The sequence below is a fragment of the Oncorhynchus nerka genome, linkage group LG28, assembly GCF_034236695.1.
Source record: "Oncorhynchus nerka isolate Pitt River linkage group LG28, Oner_Uvic_2.0, whole genome shotgun sequence".
Classification (NCBI taxonomy): Eukaryota; Metazoa; Chordata; class Actinopteri; order Salmoniformes; family Salmonidae; genus Oncorhynchus; species Oncorhynchus nerka.
This window is the reverse complement of record NC_088423.1, coordinates 18,320,192-18,340,190: the sequence shown is the minus strand read 5'-3', so window position 1 is coordinate 18,340,190 and position 19,999 is coordinate 18,320,192. Positions and strand designations below refer to the sequence as shown.

Genomic DNA, 19,999 nt, shown 5'->3' with positions numbered 1-19,999 from the left:
GTTTTCCTTTCCCTGCCTGGCCTACAGTCTACATATTGACTATATGACGCCATCCAAAGGATAGAAAGTCAGAGAGTGGTTCATGGTTTGGTTCTCTCTCTCGCTCTCTCTCTAAGGCATCTGCCATAGACATACTATTCACGTGTTTATATATGAGATGATTGGTCTCTGCTGGTAGTGTGGAGTGAGTGAAGAGCAGCTTAGCCAAATAGCTGAGAGTGTACTGTAGGGCCCAGCCTCCAGCCTCTCTCTGAGACAGAGACGAGCAGCCCCCAGTACAAAGCTCAAAACTGGAAGAGACAGGCCCAACTTTCAACCTCTCAGTCACAGAGGCTAGACGCCCCCGCAGCCCACCACAGAGCTATAGGGCTCAGCCTCTCAGTCCCAGGGATAGCTCAGCTAGACGCCCCCGCAGCCCACCACAGAGCTATAGAGCTCAGCCTCTCAGTCACAGGGAAAGCTCAGCTAGACGCCCCCGCAGGCCACCACAGAGCTATAGGGCTCAGCCTCTCAGTCACAGGGAAAGCTCAGCTAGACGCCCCCGCAGCCCACCACAGAGCTATAGAGCTCAGCCTCTCAGTCGCAGGGATAGCTCAGCTAGACGCCCCCGCAGCCCACCACAGAGCTATAGAGCTCAGCCTCTCAGTCACAGGGATAGCTCAGCTAGACGCCCCCGCAGGCCACCACAGAGCTATAGGGCTCAGCCTCTCCTCCCATGCCAGGGACAGCTGGCACTCAGTTGATGACAGAGAAGGCTTAGTTCAATCAGATCCTCTCCATGTCCACTGCCGCACTGCACGAGTCTCTGTGAATGTGTACGAGAATGTGTGAGACAGTGTGTGAGTGCCTGCAGGGCTCTACAGTGCGACCATTTTATTTGCATATGCACCTAAATATTTTGCTGTGCAACCTGGAATTTTAAATTAGGAGCACCATTGTGCCTAAAAAAATTAAGGATTCTAGCTTTATTACCTCAAATATTTTTCATTGTGCTCCTAAATGTCTTTGTGCGCACCTACCCTTTTCAACTTAGGCGCACGTGCTCCTTGTAAAAAAAAGTCCGCGTTGAGCCCTGGCGTGTCTGTGTGTGAGAGTGTGCATGTCTGTGTGTTCAGAAGACTTAATCTTCCCCTCCGATTACAAATTAAAATACCAACCAGAGATCTTCTCTAATGAATCACAATTATCCCAAGAGGAGTGTCGGCTAGGGCCGTTTCTGATTAATTTCATTTTGATCACATTGATTAATTTGTTTTGGAACGTGTCTGTGATAGGAATGAATCGGAGATCATTTCTGTAATGTTATAGTAATGAAAGTGCACCTAGACTGAAAGACAAGGAAACTTAATACACTACTGTAAGTCAACCGTGAAAACAGCAGGGATATTGGAAAGTGGCAGTAGATGAGGTAATGTGCTGCTTGCTTGCATGCTGTTTGTGGTGTAGGCAGAGTTACCGTATATGTAAAAGGTTTGGGTGTAGCTGGTGCAGAGGAGTCAGGCGCAGGACAGCAGAGATGAGTAATAAAAGTAACTTTACTCAAAATGACCAAATGCATGTAGTAATACCAAGCCCACACAATAGGACTGAAATACATCAAACACGCACAAAACCATGGGGAAAACAGAGGGTTAAATAATGAACATGTATTTGGGGAATTGAAACCAGGTGTGTAAGACAAAACAAATGGAAAATGGATCAGCGATGGCTAGAAGGCCGGTGACATCGAACGCCGCTCGAACAAGGAGAGGGACCGACTTCGGCGGAAGTCGTGACAGTATAAACACTTTGGAACAAGTTCTGATGTAAAAAGGGCTTTATAAATACAGTTGATTGATTGGTAGCATTGTTATTGGTATAAAAAAAAAGTTGTTTAAAGAAGACTAAAGGAGATCCATGAGCTTTTCCATTTCAATAGAGGAACTCCATGAGGGAAAGCAGCTGTGGTAGCTTGGCCAGATGACTCTGATAGCAGTGGTGTTAGATCATTGTCTCAAAATACAGCACACAAAAATAAGTATTTACAGTAGAATGGGGGCTAGTACTCACTTTATCTGCTTTGCATTTTTGTAGCGAATGAAAATGACAATTGGGTAGATGTGAACGCTGTGAAGCCGTTCGATGGCGTGGGGTGCAATGTCAAGTAAACAGTGACAATCCTTCAAAATAGAAACAACAAAATCTAACCAGTTGGGTTTGCATGAGAAATGAATGAAAGCACAGCAAAGAATGTTTCCAAAATGACATATCATTAGATCAACTGACAAAATCTAACAGCCATTTTGTTAGGTTCTGTCACACTGTACATAACATACACACTGTCACGATATGGGATGGCAGCTGCTATGTATTAATCCAGATATTTACTAGTCCTGTCTATGTACAAAATATGCTGAACTGGTTTCTCTCCTAAATATGTACCTTCTCTGTGATTTCCTTGATGGAAGCAACAGTTGTGACATCAAAATGGCCGCTCCTTCGTTTGAAGTCGATGAAGACGCAGTCCTTCACCCCTCGTTCTATCGCCTGCTGAGATGCCTTCATCACCTCTGAATAGACAGACAAAAATAATCACATTTTAGTATTTCATGAGTCTGTATAAAATAACACATGATAATTGACAATGAATTTACTTATTTGAGTAGTTTACAATCCTGTCATAACATGACATTATCATAACGTGACATAGCACTGTTATAGCATGACATAGCATTATCATAACATGACACATCACTGTTAGAACATGACATAGTATTATAATAACATGACATAGCGATGTTCTAACATGAAATAGCATTATCATAACATAACAGCCCACCAGGTAGGCACCGACAGAACCTCCCAGGGGCCTCCTTCACCAGCATGTCCTTGTTAGCCTCCACTAGGGGCCCCAGAACCAGCACTGGTCTGGGGCTGGAACACTCTACCTTCTGGATCCTCTGGTAGGCCAGGCTCACACCATCTGGTAGATAGACAACACATAGAACCGTCAGCAGAATTATGGAAAACTACAGTGTACATGATACCCTAACCCCCGAACCAGCACAGGTCTGGGAATGGATCACTCCACCTCCTGGACACTCTGGTAGTTAGACATTATAGCACTATGTCAAAACAGAGATCATGAACACTGCAGTGGAAAACTAGCTTTGCACCTACATGAATAATAGCATATGCCACTTGAGGCACTTTTATCCAAAGCAACTTACAGTACAAAGCAAGTGCATACATTATGGGAATGTGAACCGTGTTGGTGTAACGGCAGATTTCCTCCTCAGGATCGGACCAAGATGCGGCGTGGTAAGTGTTCATGACGATTTTAATAAGAAAAGCACTGAACACTATGAAATACAAAAACAATAAACGAATACGTGAAATAACCAAACCGAAACAGTTCCGTGTGGCGACAAACACACACACGGAAACAAACACCCACAAACCAACAGTGAAACCCAGGCTACACAAATATGGTTCTCAATCAGGGACAACGATAAACAGCTGCCTCTGATTGAGAACCATATCAGGCCAAACACAGAAATAGAAAAAACATAGAAACACAAACAGACTGCCCACACCAACTCACGCCCTCACCATACTAAATAAAGACAAAACAAAGGTAAAGGTAAACAAATAAAGGTCAGAACGTGACAGTTGGAATGGACCCGGCAACCTTGGTGTACCCAGGGCTCTACGCTGACCTTTCAGTTATTTTTTACAAGCAGCGAGTGTGCGCCTAAGTTGAACAAAATGTAGGAGCACACAAAGAAAAGGTATCAAGCCGTTTTCTTTGTTGTAATGGTCCAAACATGACAGTCATGAATCTGCACTCAGTGTGTTCCCCATGGTGCTCAGGGGCTGCGGTTCAGTGAAGTAATCATTGCAACAATTATCCTCTGGGTGATCTTTAACCTCGTGCACTGGTGCTACCAAATTAAAACTCCAGGTCTCACGGCAAAATATTTAGGCGCATATGTGGGTGAAATGGTCGCACTGTAGAGCCCTGTCACCAACTGAGTCACACATGACCATTACATGAGATGAATCAAGAATCTACATGTTCCACGGTTATCATTTACAGTACAGTAAGGTGTGAATGGTCCTTCCTCACCCTCCATGATGGGCAGTGAGTCAGTGCTGATGGCGTCCACTAGGTCCTTCCCGTCTTTAGACCCAGAGCGCTTGTGTTTCTGTTTCCTGCGGAAGAAGGACCTGCGAGCGGCAGCCGAGAGGGTCTTACTGGCGGTACCGCTCTCATCCTTCATATCAGGCATGCTGTGTCTCCTGTAGAACTCCTGGTCCATTCTGAAAAACACAGGGGAATACAACGGGTTTGAATTTTATTTGAATTTTATTTTTTTATTTCACCTTTATATAACCAGGTAGGCAAGTTGCCCTGGCCTGTCTCCCCCTGTCTGATACAGGTACCCCCACCACACTCACCCCTCACTCCTGAGCTTTCACTCCTGAGCTTTCACTTATTTATTTTTATTTATCTTTATTTAACCAGGTAAGCAAGTTGAGAACAAGTTCTCATTTACAATTGCGACCTGGCCAAGATAAAGCAAAGCAGTTCGACACACAACGACACAGAGTTACACATGGAGTAAAACAAACATACAGTCAATAATACAGTATAAACAAGTCTATATACGATGTGAGCAAATGAGGTGAGATAAGGGAGGTAAAGGCAAAAAAAGGCCATGGTGGCAAAGTAAATACAATATAGCAAGTAAAACACTAGAATGGTAGATTTGCAGTGGAAGAATGTGCAAAGTAGAAATAAAAATAATGGGGTGCAAAGGAACAAAATAAATACATACAGTAGGGAAAGAGGTAGTTGTTTGGGCTAAATTATAGATATATGTACAGGTGCAGTAATCTGTGAGCTGCTCTGACAGCTGGTGCTTAAAGCTAGTGAGGAGATAAGTGTTTCCAGTTTCAGAGATTTTTGTAGTTTGTTCCAGTTATTGGCAGCAGAGAACTGGAAGGAGAGGCGGCCAAAGAAAGAATTGGTTTTGGGGGTGACTAGAGAGATATACCTGCTGGAGCGTGTGCTACAGATGGAAGATGCTATGGTGACCAGCGAGCTGAGATAAGGGGGGACTTTACCTAGCAGGGTCTTGTAGATGACATGGAGCCAGTGGGTTTGGCGACGAGTATGAAGCGAGGGCCAGCCAACGAGAGCGTACAGGTCGCAATGGTGGGTAGTATATGGGGCTTTGGTGACAAAACGGATGGCACTGTCATAGACTGCATCCAATTTGTTGAGTAGGATATTTGAGGCTATTTTGTAAATGACATCGCCGAAGTCGAGGATTGGTAGGATGGTCAGTTTTACAAGGTTATGTTTGGCAGCATGAGTGAAGGATGCTTTGTTGCGAAATAGGAAGCCAATTCTAGATTTAACTTTGGATTGGAGATGTTTGATGTGGGTCTGGAAGGAGAGTTTACAGTCTAACCAGACACCATAATGAAGCAATAAGGCCCATGAAGGTGTGGTATATGGCCAATATAACACAGCTAAGGGCTGTTGTTCTTACACATGATGGAACGCGGAGTGCCTGGACACAGCCCTTAACCGTGGTATATTGGCAATACCTGAGGTGCCTTATGGCTATTACAAACTGGTTACCAATGTAATTAGAGCATTAAAAATAAATGTTTTGTCATATTGAGACCCTGTAGAAACACACACATCAAATACCAAATGCAATCATTAAATATCTCTGTGTATCAACATTTCAACAGACTCAACATAACTGTTACCTAAAGTTTATTTACAGCAGGTACAGTATGACTTACATGTATTTGCTGGGGACCTGCCCTCGTGCCAGCTTGCGTGCGTTCTCATCTAACTGCCACGCCATCCAGAAGCCAAAGTTGCCCTTTGGTAGCGTGTCTTCAATGTACAGGATGTCATCCTTCTTGAAACTCAGCTCCAGCTCCATCTCTGCTACTCGCTCATAAAGTGCTCTGAAAGGAGAAGGAACACAGATGGGTTGACGTTTATTTAGATGTAAAGATCATTTTCATGGGGATGCAGTGATATTGTACAGTTAAAGAATATAGACATGTAAAAACCAGGTACAGTTTATTTACACCTGATGGATGTTGACTACAGGCCCGATGTGACTCCATACGTGAAGGGGATTACAGTAGTAAGATGTTGACTACAGGCCCGATGTGACTTCATACGTGAAGGGGATTACAGTAGTAAGATGTTGACTACAGGCCCGATGTGACTCCATACGTGAAGGGGATTACAGTAGTAAGATGTTGACTACAGGACCGATGTGACTCCATACGTGAAGGGGATTACAGTAGTAAGATGTTGACTACAGGACCGATGTGACTCCATACGTGAAGGGGATTACAGTAGTAAGATGTTGACTACAGGACCGATGTGACTCCATACGTGAAGGGGATTACAGTAGTAAGATGTTGACTACAGGACGGATGTGACTTCATACGTGAAGGGGATTACAGTAGTAAGATGTTGACTACAGGACCGATGTGACTTCATACGTGAAGGGGATTACAGTAGTAAGATGTTGACTACAGGACCGATGTGACTCCATACGTGAAGGGGATTACAGTAGTAAGATGTTGACTACAGGACGGATGTGACTTCATACGTGAAGGGGATTACAGTAGTAAGATGTTGACTACAGGACCGATGTGACTCCATACGTGAAGGGGATTACAGTAGTAAGATGTTGACTACAGGACCGATGTGACTCCATACGTGAAGGGGATTACAGTAGTAAGATGTTGACTACAGGACCGATGTGACTCCATACGTGAAGGGGATTACAGTAGTAAGATGTTGACTACAGGACCGATGTGACTCCATACGTGAAGGGGATTACAGTAGTAAGATGTTGACTACAGGCCCGATGTGACTCCATACGTGAAGGGATTACAGTAGTAAGATGTTGACTACAGGCCCGATGTGACTCCATACGTGAAGGGGATTACAGTAGTAAGATGTTGACTACAGGACCGATGTGACTCCATACGTGAAGGGGATTACAGTAGTAAGATGTTGACTACAGGCCCGATGTGACTCCATACGTGAAGGGGATTACAGTAGTAAGATGTTGACTACAGGCCCGATGTGACTCCATACGTGAAGGGGATTACAGTAGTAAGATGTTGACTACAGGACCGATGTGACTCCATACGTGAAGGGGATTACAGTAGTAAGATGTTGACTACAGGCCCGATGTGACTCCATACGTGAAGGGATTACAGTAGTAAGATGTTGACTACAGGACCGATGTGACTCCATACGTGAAGGGGATTACAGTAGTAAGTTGTTGACTACAGGACCGATGTGACTCCATACGTGAAGGGGATTACAGTAGTAAGATGTTGACTACAGGACCGATGTGACTCCATACGTGAAGAGGATTACAGTAGTAAGATGTTGACTACAGGCCCGATGTGACTCCATACGTGAAGGGGATTACAGTAGTAAGATGTTGACTACAGGCCCGATGTGACTCCATACGTGAAGGGATTACAGTAGTAAGATGTTGACTACAGGACCGATGTGACTCCATACGTGAAGGGGATTACAGTAGTAAGATGTTGACTACAGGCCCGATGTGACTCCATACGTGAAGGGGATTACAGTAGTAAGATGTTGACTACAGGACCGATGTGACTCCATACGTGAAGGGGATTACAGTAGTAAGTTGTTGACTACAGGACCGATGTGACTCCATACGTGAAGGGGATTACAGTAGTAAGATGTTGACTACAGGCCCGATGTGACTCCATACGTGAAGGGGATTACAGTAGTAAATTGTTGACTACAGGACCGATGTGACTCCATACGTGAAGGGGATTACAGTAGTAAGATGTTGACTACAGGACCGATGTGACTCCATACGTGAAGGGGATTACAGTAGTAAGTTGTTGACTACAGGACCGATGTGACTCCATACGTGAAGGGGATTACAGTAGTAAGATGTTGACTACAGGACCGATGTGACTCCATACGTGAAGGGGATTACAGTAGTAAGATGTTGACTACAGGCCCGATGTGACTCCATACGTGAAGGGGATTACAGTAGTAAGATGTTGACTACAGGCCCGATGTGACTCCATACGTGAAGGGGATTACAGTAGTAAGATGTTGACTACAGGACCGATGTGACTCCATACGTGAAGGGGATTACAGTAGTAAGATGTTGACTACAGGCCCGATGTGACTCCATACGTGAAGGGGATTACAGTAGTAAGATGTTGACTACAGGACCGATGTGACTCCATACGTGAAGGGGATTACAGTAGTAAGTTGTTGACTACAGGACCGATGTGACTCCATACGTGAAGGGATTACAGTAGTAAGATGTTGACTACAGGACCGATGTGACTCCATACGTGAAGGGGATTACAGTAGTAAGATGTTGACTACAGGCCCGATGTGACTCCATACGTGAAGGGCTTACAGTAGTAAGATGTTGACTACAGGACCGATGTGACTCCATACGTGAAGGGATTACAGTAGTAAGATGTTGACTACAGGCCCGATGTGACTCCATACGTGAAGGGATTACAGTAGTAAGATGTTGACTACAGGACCGATGTGACTCCATACGTGAAGGGGATTACAGTAGTAAGTTGTTGACTACAGGACCGATGTGACTCCATACGTGAAGGGGATTACAGTAGTAAGATGTTGACTACAGGACCCGATGTGACTCCATACGTGAAGGGGATTACAGTAGTAAGATGTTGACTACAGGACCGATGTGACTCCATACGTGAAGGGGATTACAGTAGTAAGATGTTGACTACAGGCCCGATGTGACTCCATACGTGAAGGGGATTACAGTAGTAAGATGTTGACTACAGGCCCGATGTGACTCCATACGTGAAGGGGATTACAGTAGTAAGATGTTGACTACAGGCCCGATGTGACTCCATACGTGAAGGGGATTACAGTAGTAAGATGTTGACTACAGGCCCGATGTGACTCCATACGTGAAGGGGATTACAGTAGTAAGATGTTGACTACAGGCCCGATGTGACTCCATACGTGAAGGGATTACAGTAGTAAGATGTTGACTACAGGACCGATGTGACTCCATACGTGAAGGGATTACAGTAGTAAGATGTTGACTACAGGCCCGATGTGACTCCATACGTGAAGGGGATTACAGTAGTAAGATGTTGACTACAGGACCGATGTGACTCCATACATGAAGGGGATTACAGTAGTAAGTTGTTGACTACAGGACCGATGTGACTCCATACGTGAAGGGGATTACAGTAGTAAGATGTTGACTACAGGCCCGATGTGACTCCATACGTGAAGGGGATTACAGTAGTAAGTTGTTGACTACAGGACCGATGTGACTCCATACGTGAAGGGGATTACAGTAGTAAGATGTTGACTACAGGACCGATGTGACTCCATACGTGAAGGGGATTACAGTAGTAAGATGTTGACTACAGGCCCGATGTGACTCCATACGTGAAGGGGATTACAGTAGTAAGATGTTGACTACAGGACCGATGTGACTCCATACGTGAAGGGGATTACAGTAGTAAGATGTTGACTACAGGCCCGATGTGACTCCATACGTGAAGGGGATTACAGTAGTAAGATGTTGACTACAGGCCGATGTGACTCCATACATGAAGGGGATTACAGTAGTAAGTTGTTGACTACAGGACCGATGTGACTCCATACGTGAAGGGGATTACAGTAGTAAGATGTTGACTACAGGCCCGATGTGACTCCATACGTGAAGGGGATTACAGTAGTAAGTTGTTGACTACAGGACCGATGTGACTCCATACGTGAAGGGGATTACAGTAGTAAGATGTTGACTACAGGACCGATGTGACTCCATACGTGAAGGGATTACAGTAGTAAGATGTTGACTACAGGCCCGATGTGACTCCATACGTGAAGGGATTACAGTAGTAAGATGTTGACTACAGGACCGATGTGACTCCATACGTGAAGGGGATTACAGTAGTAAGTTGTTGACTACAGGACCGATGTGACTCCATACGTGAAGGGGATTACAGTAGTAAGATGTTGACTACAGGATCGATGTGACTCCATACGTGAAGGGGATTACAGTAGTAAGATGTTGACTACAGGCCCGATGTGACTCCATACGTGAAGGGGATTACAGTAGTAAGATGTTGACTACAGGACCGATGTGACTCCATACGTGAAGGGATTACAGTAGTAAGTTGTTGACTACAGGACCGATGTGACTCCATACGTGAAGGGGATTACAGTAGTAAGATGTTGACTACAGGACCGATGTGACTCCATACGTGAAGGGGATTACAGTAGTAAGATGTTGACTACAGGCCCGATGTGACTCCATACGTGAAGGGGATTACAGTAGTAAGATGTTGACTACAGGCCCGATGTGACTCCATACGTGAAGGGGATTACAGTAGTAAGATGTTGACTACAGGACCGATGTGACTCCATACGTGAAGGGGATTACAGTAGTAAAATGTTGACTACAGGCCCGATGTGACTCCATACGTGAAGGGGATTACAGTAGTAAAATGTTGACTACAGGCCCGATGTGACTCCATACGTGAAGGGGATTACAGTAGTAAGATGTTGACTACAGGCCCGATGTGACTCCATACGTGAAGGGGATTACAGTAGTAAGATGTTGACTACAGGCCCGATGTGACTCCATACGTGAAGGGGATTACAGTAGTAAGATGTTGACTACAGGCCCGATGTGACTCCATACGTGAAGGGGATTACAGTAGTAAGATGTTGACTACAGGACCAATGTGACTCCATACGTGAAGGGGATTACAGTAGTAAGATGTTGACTACAGGCCCGATGTGACTCCATACGTGAAGGGATTACAGTAGTAAGATGTTGACTACAGGACCGATGTGACTCCATACGTGAAGGGGATTACAGTAGTAAGATGTTGACTACAGGACCGATGTGACTCCATACGTGAAGGGGATTACAGTAGTAAGATGTTGACTACAGGATCGATGTGACTCCATACGTGAAGGGGATTACAGTAGTAAGATGTTGACTACAGGCCCGATGTGACTCCATACGTGAAGGGGATTACAGTAGTAAGATGTTGACTACAGGACCGATGTGACTCCATACGTGAAGGGGATTACAGTAGTAAATTGTTGACTACAGGACCGATGTGACTCCATACGTGAAGGGGATTACAGTAGTAAGATGTTGACTACAGGACCGATGTGACTCCATACGTGAAGGGGATTACAGTAGTAAGATGTTGACTACAGGCCCGATGTGACTAAATACGTGAAGGGATTACAGTATTAAGATGTTGACTACAGGACCGATGTGACTCCATACGTGAAGGGGATTACAGTAGTAAGATGTTGACTACAGGCCCGATGTGACTCCATACGTGAAGGGGATTACAGTAGTAAGATGTTGACTACAGGCCCGATGTGACTCCATACGTGAAGGGGATTACAGTAGTAAGATGTTGACTACAGGACCGATGTGACTCCATACGTGAAGGGGATTACAGTAGTAAGATGTTGACTACAGGCCCGATGTGACTCCATACGTGAAGGGGATTACAGTAGTAAGATGTTGACTACAGGACCGATGTGACTCCATACGTGAAGGGGATTACAGTAGTAAGTTGTTGACTACAGGACCGATGTGACTCCATACGTGAAGGGGATTACAGTAGTAAGATGTTGACTACAGGCCCGATGTGACTCCATACGTGAAGGGGATTACAGTAGTAAGTTGTTGACTACAGGACCGATGTGACTCCATACGTGAAGGGGATTACAGTAGTAAGATGTTGACTACAGGACCGATGTGACTCCATACGTGAAGGGGATTACAGTAGTAAGTTGTTGACTACAGGACCGATGTGACTCCATACGTGAAGGGATTACAGTAGTAAGATGTTGACTACAGGACCGATGTGACTCCATACGTGAAGGGGATTACAGTAGTAAGATGTTGACTACAGGCCCGATGTGACTCCATACGTGAAGGGGATTACAGTAGTAAGATGTTGACTACAGGCCCGATGTGACTCCATACGTGAAGGGGATTACAGTAGTAAGATGTTGACTACAGGACCGATGTGACTCCATACGTGAAGGGGATTACAGTAGTAAGATGTTGACTACAGGCCCGATGTGACTCCATACGTGAAGGGGATTACAGTAGTAAGATGTTGACTACAGGACCGATGTGACTCCATACGTGAAGGGGATTACAGTAGTAAATTGTTGACTACAGGACCGATGTGACTCCATACGTGAAGGGGATTACAGTAGTAAGATGTTGACTACAGGACCGATGTGACTCCATACGTGAAGGGGATTACAGTAGTAAGATGTTGACTACAGGCCCGATGTGACTCCATACGTGAAGGGGCTTACAGTAGTAAGATGTTGACTACAGGACCGATGTGACTCCATACGTGAAGGGATTACAGTAGTAAGATGTTGACTACAGGACCGATGTGACTCCATACGTGAAGGGGATTACAGTAGTAAGTTGTTGACTACAGGACCGATGTGACTCCATACGTGAAGGGGATTACAGTAGTAAGATGTTGACTACAGGCCCGATGTGACTCCATACGTGAAGGGGATTACAGTAGTAAGATGTTGACTACAGGACCGATGTGACTCCATACGTGAAGGGGATTACAGTAGTAAGATGTTGACTACAGGACCGATGTGACTCCATACGTGAAGGGGATTACAGTAGTAAGATGTTGACTACAGGCCCGATGTGACTCCATACGTGAAGGGGATTACAGTAGTAAGATGTTGACTACAGGCCCGATGTGACTCCATACGTGAAGGGGATTACAGTAGTAAGATGTTGACTACAGGCCCGATGTGACTCCATACGTGAAGGGGATTACAGTAGTAAGATGTTGACTACAGGCCCGATGTGACTCCATACGTGAAGGGGATTACAGTAGTAAGATGTTGACTACAGGACCGATGTGACTCCATACGTGAAGGGGATTACAGTAGTAAGTTGTTGACTACAGGACCGATGTGACTCCATACGTGAAGGGATTACAGTAGTAAGATGTTGACTACAGGCCCGATGTGACTCCATACGTGAAGGGGATTACAGTAGTAAGATGTTGACTACAGGACCGATGTGACTCCATACGTGAAGGGGATTACAGTAGTAAGATGTTGACTACAGGACCGATGTGACTCCATACGTGAAGGGATTACAGTAGTAAGATGTTGACTACAGGCCCGATGTGACTCCATACGTGAAGGGGATTACAGTAGTAAGATGTTGACTACAGGACCGATGTGACTCCATACGTGAAGGGGATTACAGTAGTAAGTTGTTGACTACAGGACCGATGTGACTCCATACGTGAAGGGGATTACAGTAGTAAGATGTTGACTACAGGATCGATGTGACTCCATACGTGAAGGGGATTACAGTAGTAAGATGTTGACTACAGGCCCGATGTGACTCCATACGTGAAGGGATTACAGTAGTAAGATGTTGACTACAGGACCGATGTGACTCCATACGTGAAGGGGATTACAGTAGTAAGTTGTTGACTACAGGACCGATGTGACTCCATACGTGAAGGGGATTACAGTAGTAAGATGTTGACTACAGGACCGATGTGACTCCATACGTGAAGGGGATTACAGTAGTAAGATGTTGACTACAGGCCCGATGTGACTCCATACGTGAAGGGGATTACAGTAGTAAGATGTTGACTACAGGCCCGATGTGACTCCATACGTGAAGGGGATTACAGTAGTAAGATGTTGACTACAGGACCGATGTGACTCCATACGTGAAGGGGATTACAGTAGTAAAATGTTGACTACAGGCCCGATGTGACTCCATACGTGAAGGGGATTACAGTAGTAAAATGTTGACTACAGGCCCGATGTGACTCCATACGTGAAGGGGATTACAGTAGTAAGATGTTGACTACAGGCCCGATGTGACTCCATGAAGGGGATTACAGTAGTAAGATGTTGACTACAGGCCCGATGTGACTCCATACGTGAAGGGGATTACAGTAGTAAGATGTTGACTACAGGCCCGATGTGACTCCATACGTGAAGGGGATTACAGTAGTAAGATGTTGACTACAGGACCAATGTGACTCCATACGTGAAGGGGATTACAGTAGTAAGATGTTGACTACAGGCCCGATGTGACTCCATACGTGAAGGGGATTACAGTAGTAAGATGTTGACTACAGGCCCGATGTGACTCCATACGTGAAGGGGATTACAGTAGTAAGATGTTGACTACAGGACCGATGTGACTCCATACGTGAAGGGGATTACAGTAGTAAGATGTTGACTACAGGATCGATGTGACTCCATACGTGAAGGGATTACAGTAGTAAGATGTTGACTACAGGCCCGATGTGACTCCATACGTGAAGGGATTACAGTAGTAAGATGTTGACTACAGGACCGATGTGACTCCATACGTGAAGGGGATTACAGTAGTAAATTGTTGACTACAGGACCGATGTGACTCCATACGTGAAGGGATTACAGTAGTAAGATGTTGACTACAGGACCGATGTGACTCCATACGTGAAGGGGATTACAGTAGTAAGATGTTGACTACAGGCCCGATGTGACTAAATACGTGAAGGGGATTACAGTATTAAGTTGTTGACTACAGGACCGATGTGACTCCATACGTGAAGGGGATTACAGTAGTAAGATGTTGACTACAGGCCCGATGTGACTCCATACGTGAAGGGGATTACAGTAGTAAGATGTTGACTACAGGCCCGATGTGACTCCATACGTGAAGGGGATTACAGTAGTAAGATGTTGACTACAGGACCGATGTGACTCCATACGTGAAGGGGATTACAGTAGTAAGATGTTGACTACAGGCCCGATGTGACTCCATACGTGAAGGGATTACAGTAGTAAGATGTTGACTACAGGACCGATGTGACTCCATACGTGAAGGGGATTACAGTAGTAAGTTGTTGACTACAGGACCGATGTGACTCCATACGTGAAGGGGATTACAGTAGTAAGATGTTGACTACAGGCCCGATGTGACTCCATACGTGAAGGGGATTACAGTAGTAAGATGTTGACTACAGGACCGATGTGACTCCATACGTGAAGGGGATTACAGTAGTAAGATGTTGACTACAGGACCGATGTGACTCCATACGTGAAGGGGATTACAGTAGTAAGTTGTTGACTACAGGACCGATGTGACTCCATACGTGAAGGGGATTACAGTAGTAAGATGTTGACTACAGGACCGATGTGACTCCATACGTGAAGGGGATTACAGTAGTAAGATGTTGACTACAGGCCCGATGTGACTCCATACGTGAAGGGGATTACAGTAGTAAGATGTTGACTACAGGCCCGATGTGACTCCATACGTGAAGGGGATTACAGTAGTAAGATGTTGACTACAGGACCGATGTGACTCCATACGTGAAGGGGATTACAGTAGTAAGATGTTGACTACAGGCCCGATGTGACTCCATACGTGAAGGGGATTACAGTAGTAAGATGTTGACTACAGGACCGATGTGACTCCATACGTGAAGGGGATTACAGTAGTAAATTGTTGACTACAGGACCGATGTGACTCCATACGTGAAGGGATTACAGTAGTAAGATGTTGACTACAGGACCGATGTGACTCCATACGTGAAGGGATTACAGTAGTAAGATGTTGACTACAGGCCCGATGTGACTCCATACGTGAAGGGGCTTACAGTAGTAAGATGTTGACTACAGGACCGATGTGACTCCATACGTGAAGGGGATTACAGTAGTAAGATGTTGACTACAGGCCCGATGTGACTCCATACGTGAAGGGGATTACAGTAGTAAGATGTTGACTACAGGACCGATGTGACTCCATACGTGAAGGGGATTACAGTAGTAAGTTGTTGACTACAGGACCGATGTGACTCCATACGTGAAGGGGATTACAGTAGTAAGATGTTGACTACAGGCCCGATGTGACTCCATACGTGAAGGGGATTACAGTAGTAAGATGTTGACTACAGGACCGATGTGACTCCATACGTGAAGGGATTACAGTAGTAAGATGTTGACTACAGGCCCGATGTGACTCCATACGTGAAGGGGATTACAGTAGTAAGATGTTGACTACAGGCCCGATGTGACTCCATACGTGAAGGGATTACAGTAGTAAGATGTTGACTACAGGACCAATGTGACTCCATACGTGAAGGGGATTACAGTAGTAAGATGTTGACTACAGGCCCGATGTGACTCCATACGTGAAGGGGATTACAGTAGTAAGATGTTGACTACAGGCCCGATGTGACTCCATACGTGAAGGGGATTACAGTAGTAAGATGTTGACTACAGGACCGATGTGACTCCATACGTGAAGGGATTACAGTAGTAAGATGTTGACTACAGGACCGATGTGACTCCATACGTGAAGGGGATTACAGTAGTAAGATGTTGACTACAGGCCCGATGTGACTCCATACGTGAAGGGGATTACAGTAGTAAGATGTTGACTACAGGACCGATGTGACTCCATACGTGAAGGGGATTACAGTAGTAAGATGTTGACTACAGGCCCGATGTGACTCCATACGTGAAGGGGATTACAGTAGTAAGATGTTGACTACAGGACCGATGTGACTCCATACGTGAAGGGGATTACAGTAGTAAGATGTTGACTACAGGCCCGATGTGACTCCATACGTGAAGGGGATTACAGTAGTAAGATGTTGACTACAGGACCGATGTGACTCCATACGTGAAGGGGATTACAGTAGTAAGATGTTGACTACAGGACCGATGTGACTCCATACGTGAAGGGGATTACAGTAGTAAGATGTTGACTACAGGACCGATGTGACTCCATACGTGAAGGGATTACAGTAGTAAGATGTTGACTACAGGCCCGATGTGACTCCATACGTGAAGGGGATTACAGTAGTAAGATGTTGACTACAGGCCCGATGTGACTCCATACGTGAAGGGATTACAGTAGTAAGATGTTGACTACAGGACCGATGTGACTCCATACGTGAAGGGATTACAGTAGTAAGATGTTGACTACAGGCCCGATGTGACTCCATACGTGAAGGGGATTACAGTAGTAAGATGTTGACTACAGGACCGATGTGACTCCATACGTGAAGGGGATTACAGTAGTAAGTTGTTGACTACAGGACCGATGTGACTCCATACGTGAAGGGATTACAGTAGTAAGATGTTGACTACAGGCCCGATGTGACTCCATACGTGAAGGGGATTACAGTAGTAAGATGTTGACTACAGGACCGATGTGACTCCATACGTGAAGGGGATTACAGTAGTAAGATGTTGACTACAGGACCGATGTGACTCCATACGTGAAGGGGATTACAGTAGTAAGTTGTTGACTACAGGACCGATGTGACTCCATACGTGAAGGGGATTACAGTAGTAAGATGTTGACTACAGGACCGATGTGACTCCATACGTGAAGGGATTACAGTAGTAAGATGTTGACTACAGGCCCGATGTGACTCCATACGTGAAGGGGATTACAGTAGTAAGATGTTGACTACAGGCCCGATGTGACTCCATACGTGAAGGGGATTACAGTAGTAAGATGTTGACTACAGGACCGATGTGACTCCATACGTGAAGGGGATTACAGTAGTAAGATGTTGACTACAGGCCCGATGTGACTCCATACGTGAAGGGGATTACAGTAGTAAGATGTTGACTACAGGACCGATGTGACTCCATACGTGAAGGGGATTACAGTAGTAAGTTGTTGACTACAGGACCGATGTGACTCCATACGTGAAGGGGATTACAGTAGTAAGATGTTGACTACAGGACCGATGTGACTCCATACGTGAAGGGGATTACAGTAGTAAGATGTTGACTACAGGCCCGATGTGACTCCATACGTGAAGGGGCTTACAGTAGTAAGATGTTGACTACAGGACCGATGTGACTCCATACGTGAAGGGGATTACAGTAGTAAGATGTTGACTACAGGCCCGATGTGACTCCATACGTGAAGGGGATTACAGTAGTAAGATGTTGACTACAGGACCGATGTGACTCCATACGTGAAGGGATTACAGTAGTAAGTTGTTGACTACAGGACCGATGTGACTCCATACGTGAAGGGATTACAGTAGTAAGATGTTGACTACAGGCCCGATGTGACTCCATACGTGAAGGGGATTACAGTAGTAAGATGTTGACTACAGGACCGATGTGACTCCATACGTGAAGGGGATTACAGTAGTAAGATGTTGACTACAGGCCCGATGTGACTCCATACGTGAAGGGGATTACAGTAGTAAGATGTTGACTACAGGCCCGATGTGACTCCATACGTGAAGGGGATTACAGTAGTAAGATGTTGACTACAGGCCCGATGTGACTCCATACGTGAAGGGGATTACAGTAGTAAGATGTTGACTACAGGCCCGATGTGACTCCATACGTGAAGGGGATTACAGTAGTAAGATGTTGACTACAGGCCCGATGTGACTCCATACGTGAAGGGATTACAGTAGTAAGATGTTGACTACAGGACCGATGTGACTCCATACGTGAAGGGATTACAGTAGTAAGTTGTTGACTACAGGACCGATGTGACTCCATACGTGAAGGGGATTACAGTAGTAAGATGTTGACTACAGGCCCGATGTGACTCCATACGTGAAGGGGATTACAGTAGTAAGATGTTGACTACAGGACCGATGTGACTCCATACGTGAAGGGGATTACAGTAGTAAGATGTTGACTACAGGCCCGATGTGACTCCATACGTGAAGGGGCTTACAGTAGTAAGATGTTGACTACAGGCCCGATGTGACTCCATACGTGAAGGGGATTACAGTAGTAAGATGTTGACTACAGGCCCGATGTGACTCCATACGTGAAGGGGATTACAGTAGTAAGATGTTGACTACAGGACCGATGTGACTCCATACGTGAAGGGGATTACAGTAGTAAGTTGTTGACTACAGGACCGATGTGACTCCATACGTGAAGGGGATTACAGTAGTAAGATGTTGACTACAGGATCGATGTGACTCCATACGTGAAGGGGATTACAGTAGTAAGATGTTGACTACAGGCCCGATGTGACTCCATACGTGAAGGGGATTACAGTAGTAAGATGTTGACTACAGGACCGATGTGACTCCATACGTGAAGGGGATTACAGTAGTAAATTGTTGACTACAGGACCGATGTGACTCCATACGTGAAGGGGATTACAGTAGTAAGATGTTGACTACAGGACCGATGTGACTCCATACGTGAAGGGGATTACAGTAGTAAGATGTTGACTACAGGCCCGATGTGACTCCATACGTGAAGGGGATTACAGTAGTAAGATGTTGACTACAGGCCCGATGTGACTCCATACGTGAAGGGGATTACAGTAGTAAGATGTTGACTACAGGACCGATGTGACTCCATACGTGAAGGGGATTACAGTAGTAAAATGTTGACTACAGGCCCGATGTGACTCCATACGTGAAGGGGATTACAGTAGTAAAATGTTGACTACAGGCCCGATGTGACTCCATACGTGAAGGGGATTACAGTAGTAAGATGTTGACTACAGGCCCGATGTGACTCCATACGTGAAGGGGATTACAGTAGTAAGATGTTGACTACAGGCCCGATGTGACTCCATACGTGAAGGGGATTACAGTAGTAAGATGTTGACTACAGGCCCGATGTGACTCCATACGTGAAGGGGATTACAGTAGTAAGATGTTGACTACAGGCCCGATGTGACTCCATACGTGAAGGGGATTACAGTAGTAAGATGTTGACTACAGGCCCGATGTGACTCCATACGTGAAGGGGATTACAGTAGTAAGATGTTGACTACAGGACCGATGTGACTCCATACGTGAAGGGGATTACAGTAGTAAGATGTTGACTACAGGATCGATGTGACTCCATACGTGAAGGGGATTACAGTAGTAAGATGTTGACTACAGGCCC

At 45.3% G+C, this 19,999-nt stretch overlaps 1 protein-coding gene across 2 annotated transcripts in view; it reads right to left on the bottom strand.

Moving 5' to 3' along the window:
• Positions 1-19,999, bottom strand: part of LOC115113833 (disks large homolog 5-like) — a 167,826-nt gene that overhangs the window by 8,692 nt on the left and 139,135 nt on the right. For both annotated transcript variants that reach the window (XM_065012672.1, XM_065012673.1), the window contains exons 31-35: positions 5,803-5,973; positions 4,109-4,302; positions 2,819-2,962; positions 2,422-2,549; positions 2,050-2,159 (exon numbers count right to left, since the gene is read on the bottom strand). In XM_065012672.1, coding sequence (XP_064868744.1) covers positions 2,050-2,159; positions 2,422-2,549; positions 2,819-2,962; positions 4,109-4,302; positions 5,803-5,973 — 747 coding nt within the window. The remainder of the gene's footprint in view (positions 1-2,049; positions 2,160-2,421; positions 2,550-2,818; positions 2,963-4,108; positions 4,303-5,802; positions 5,974-19,999) is intronic.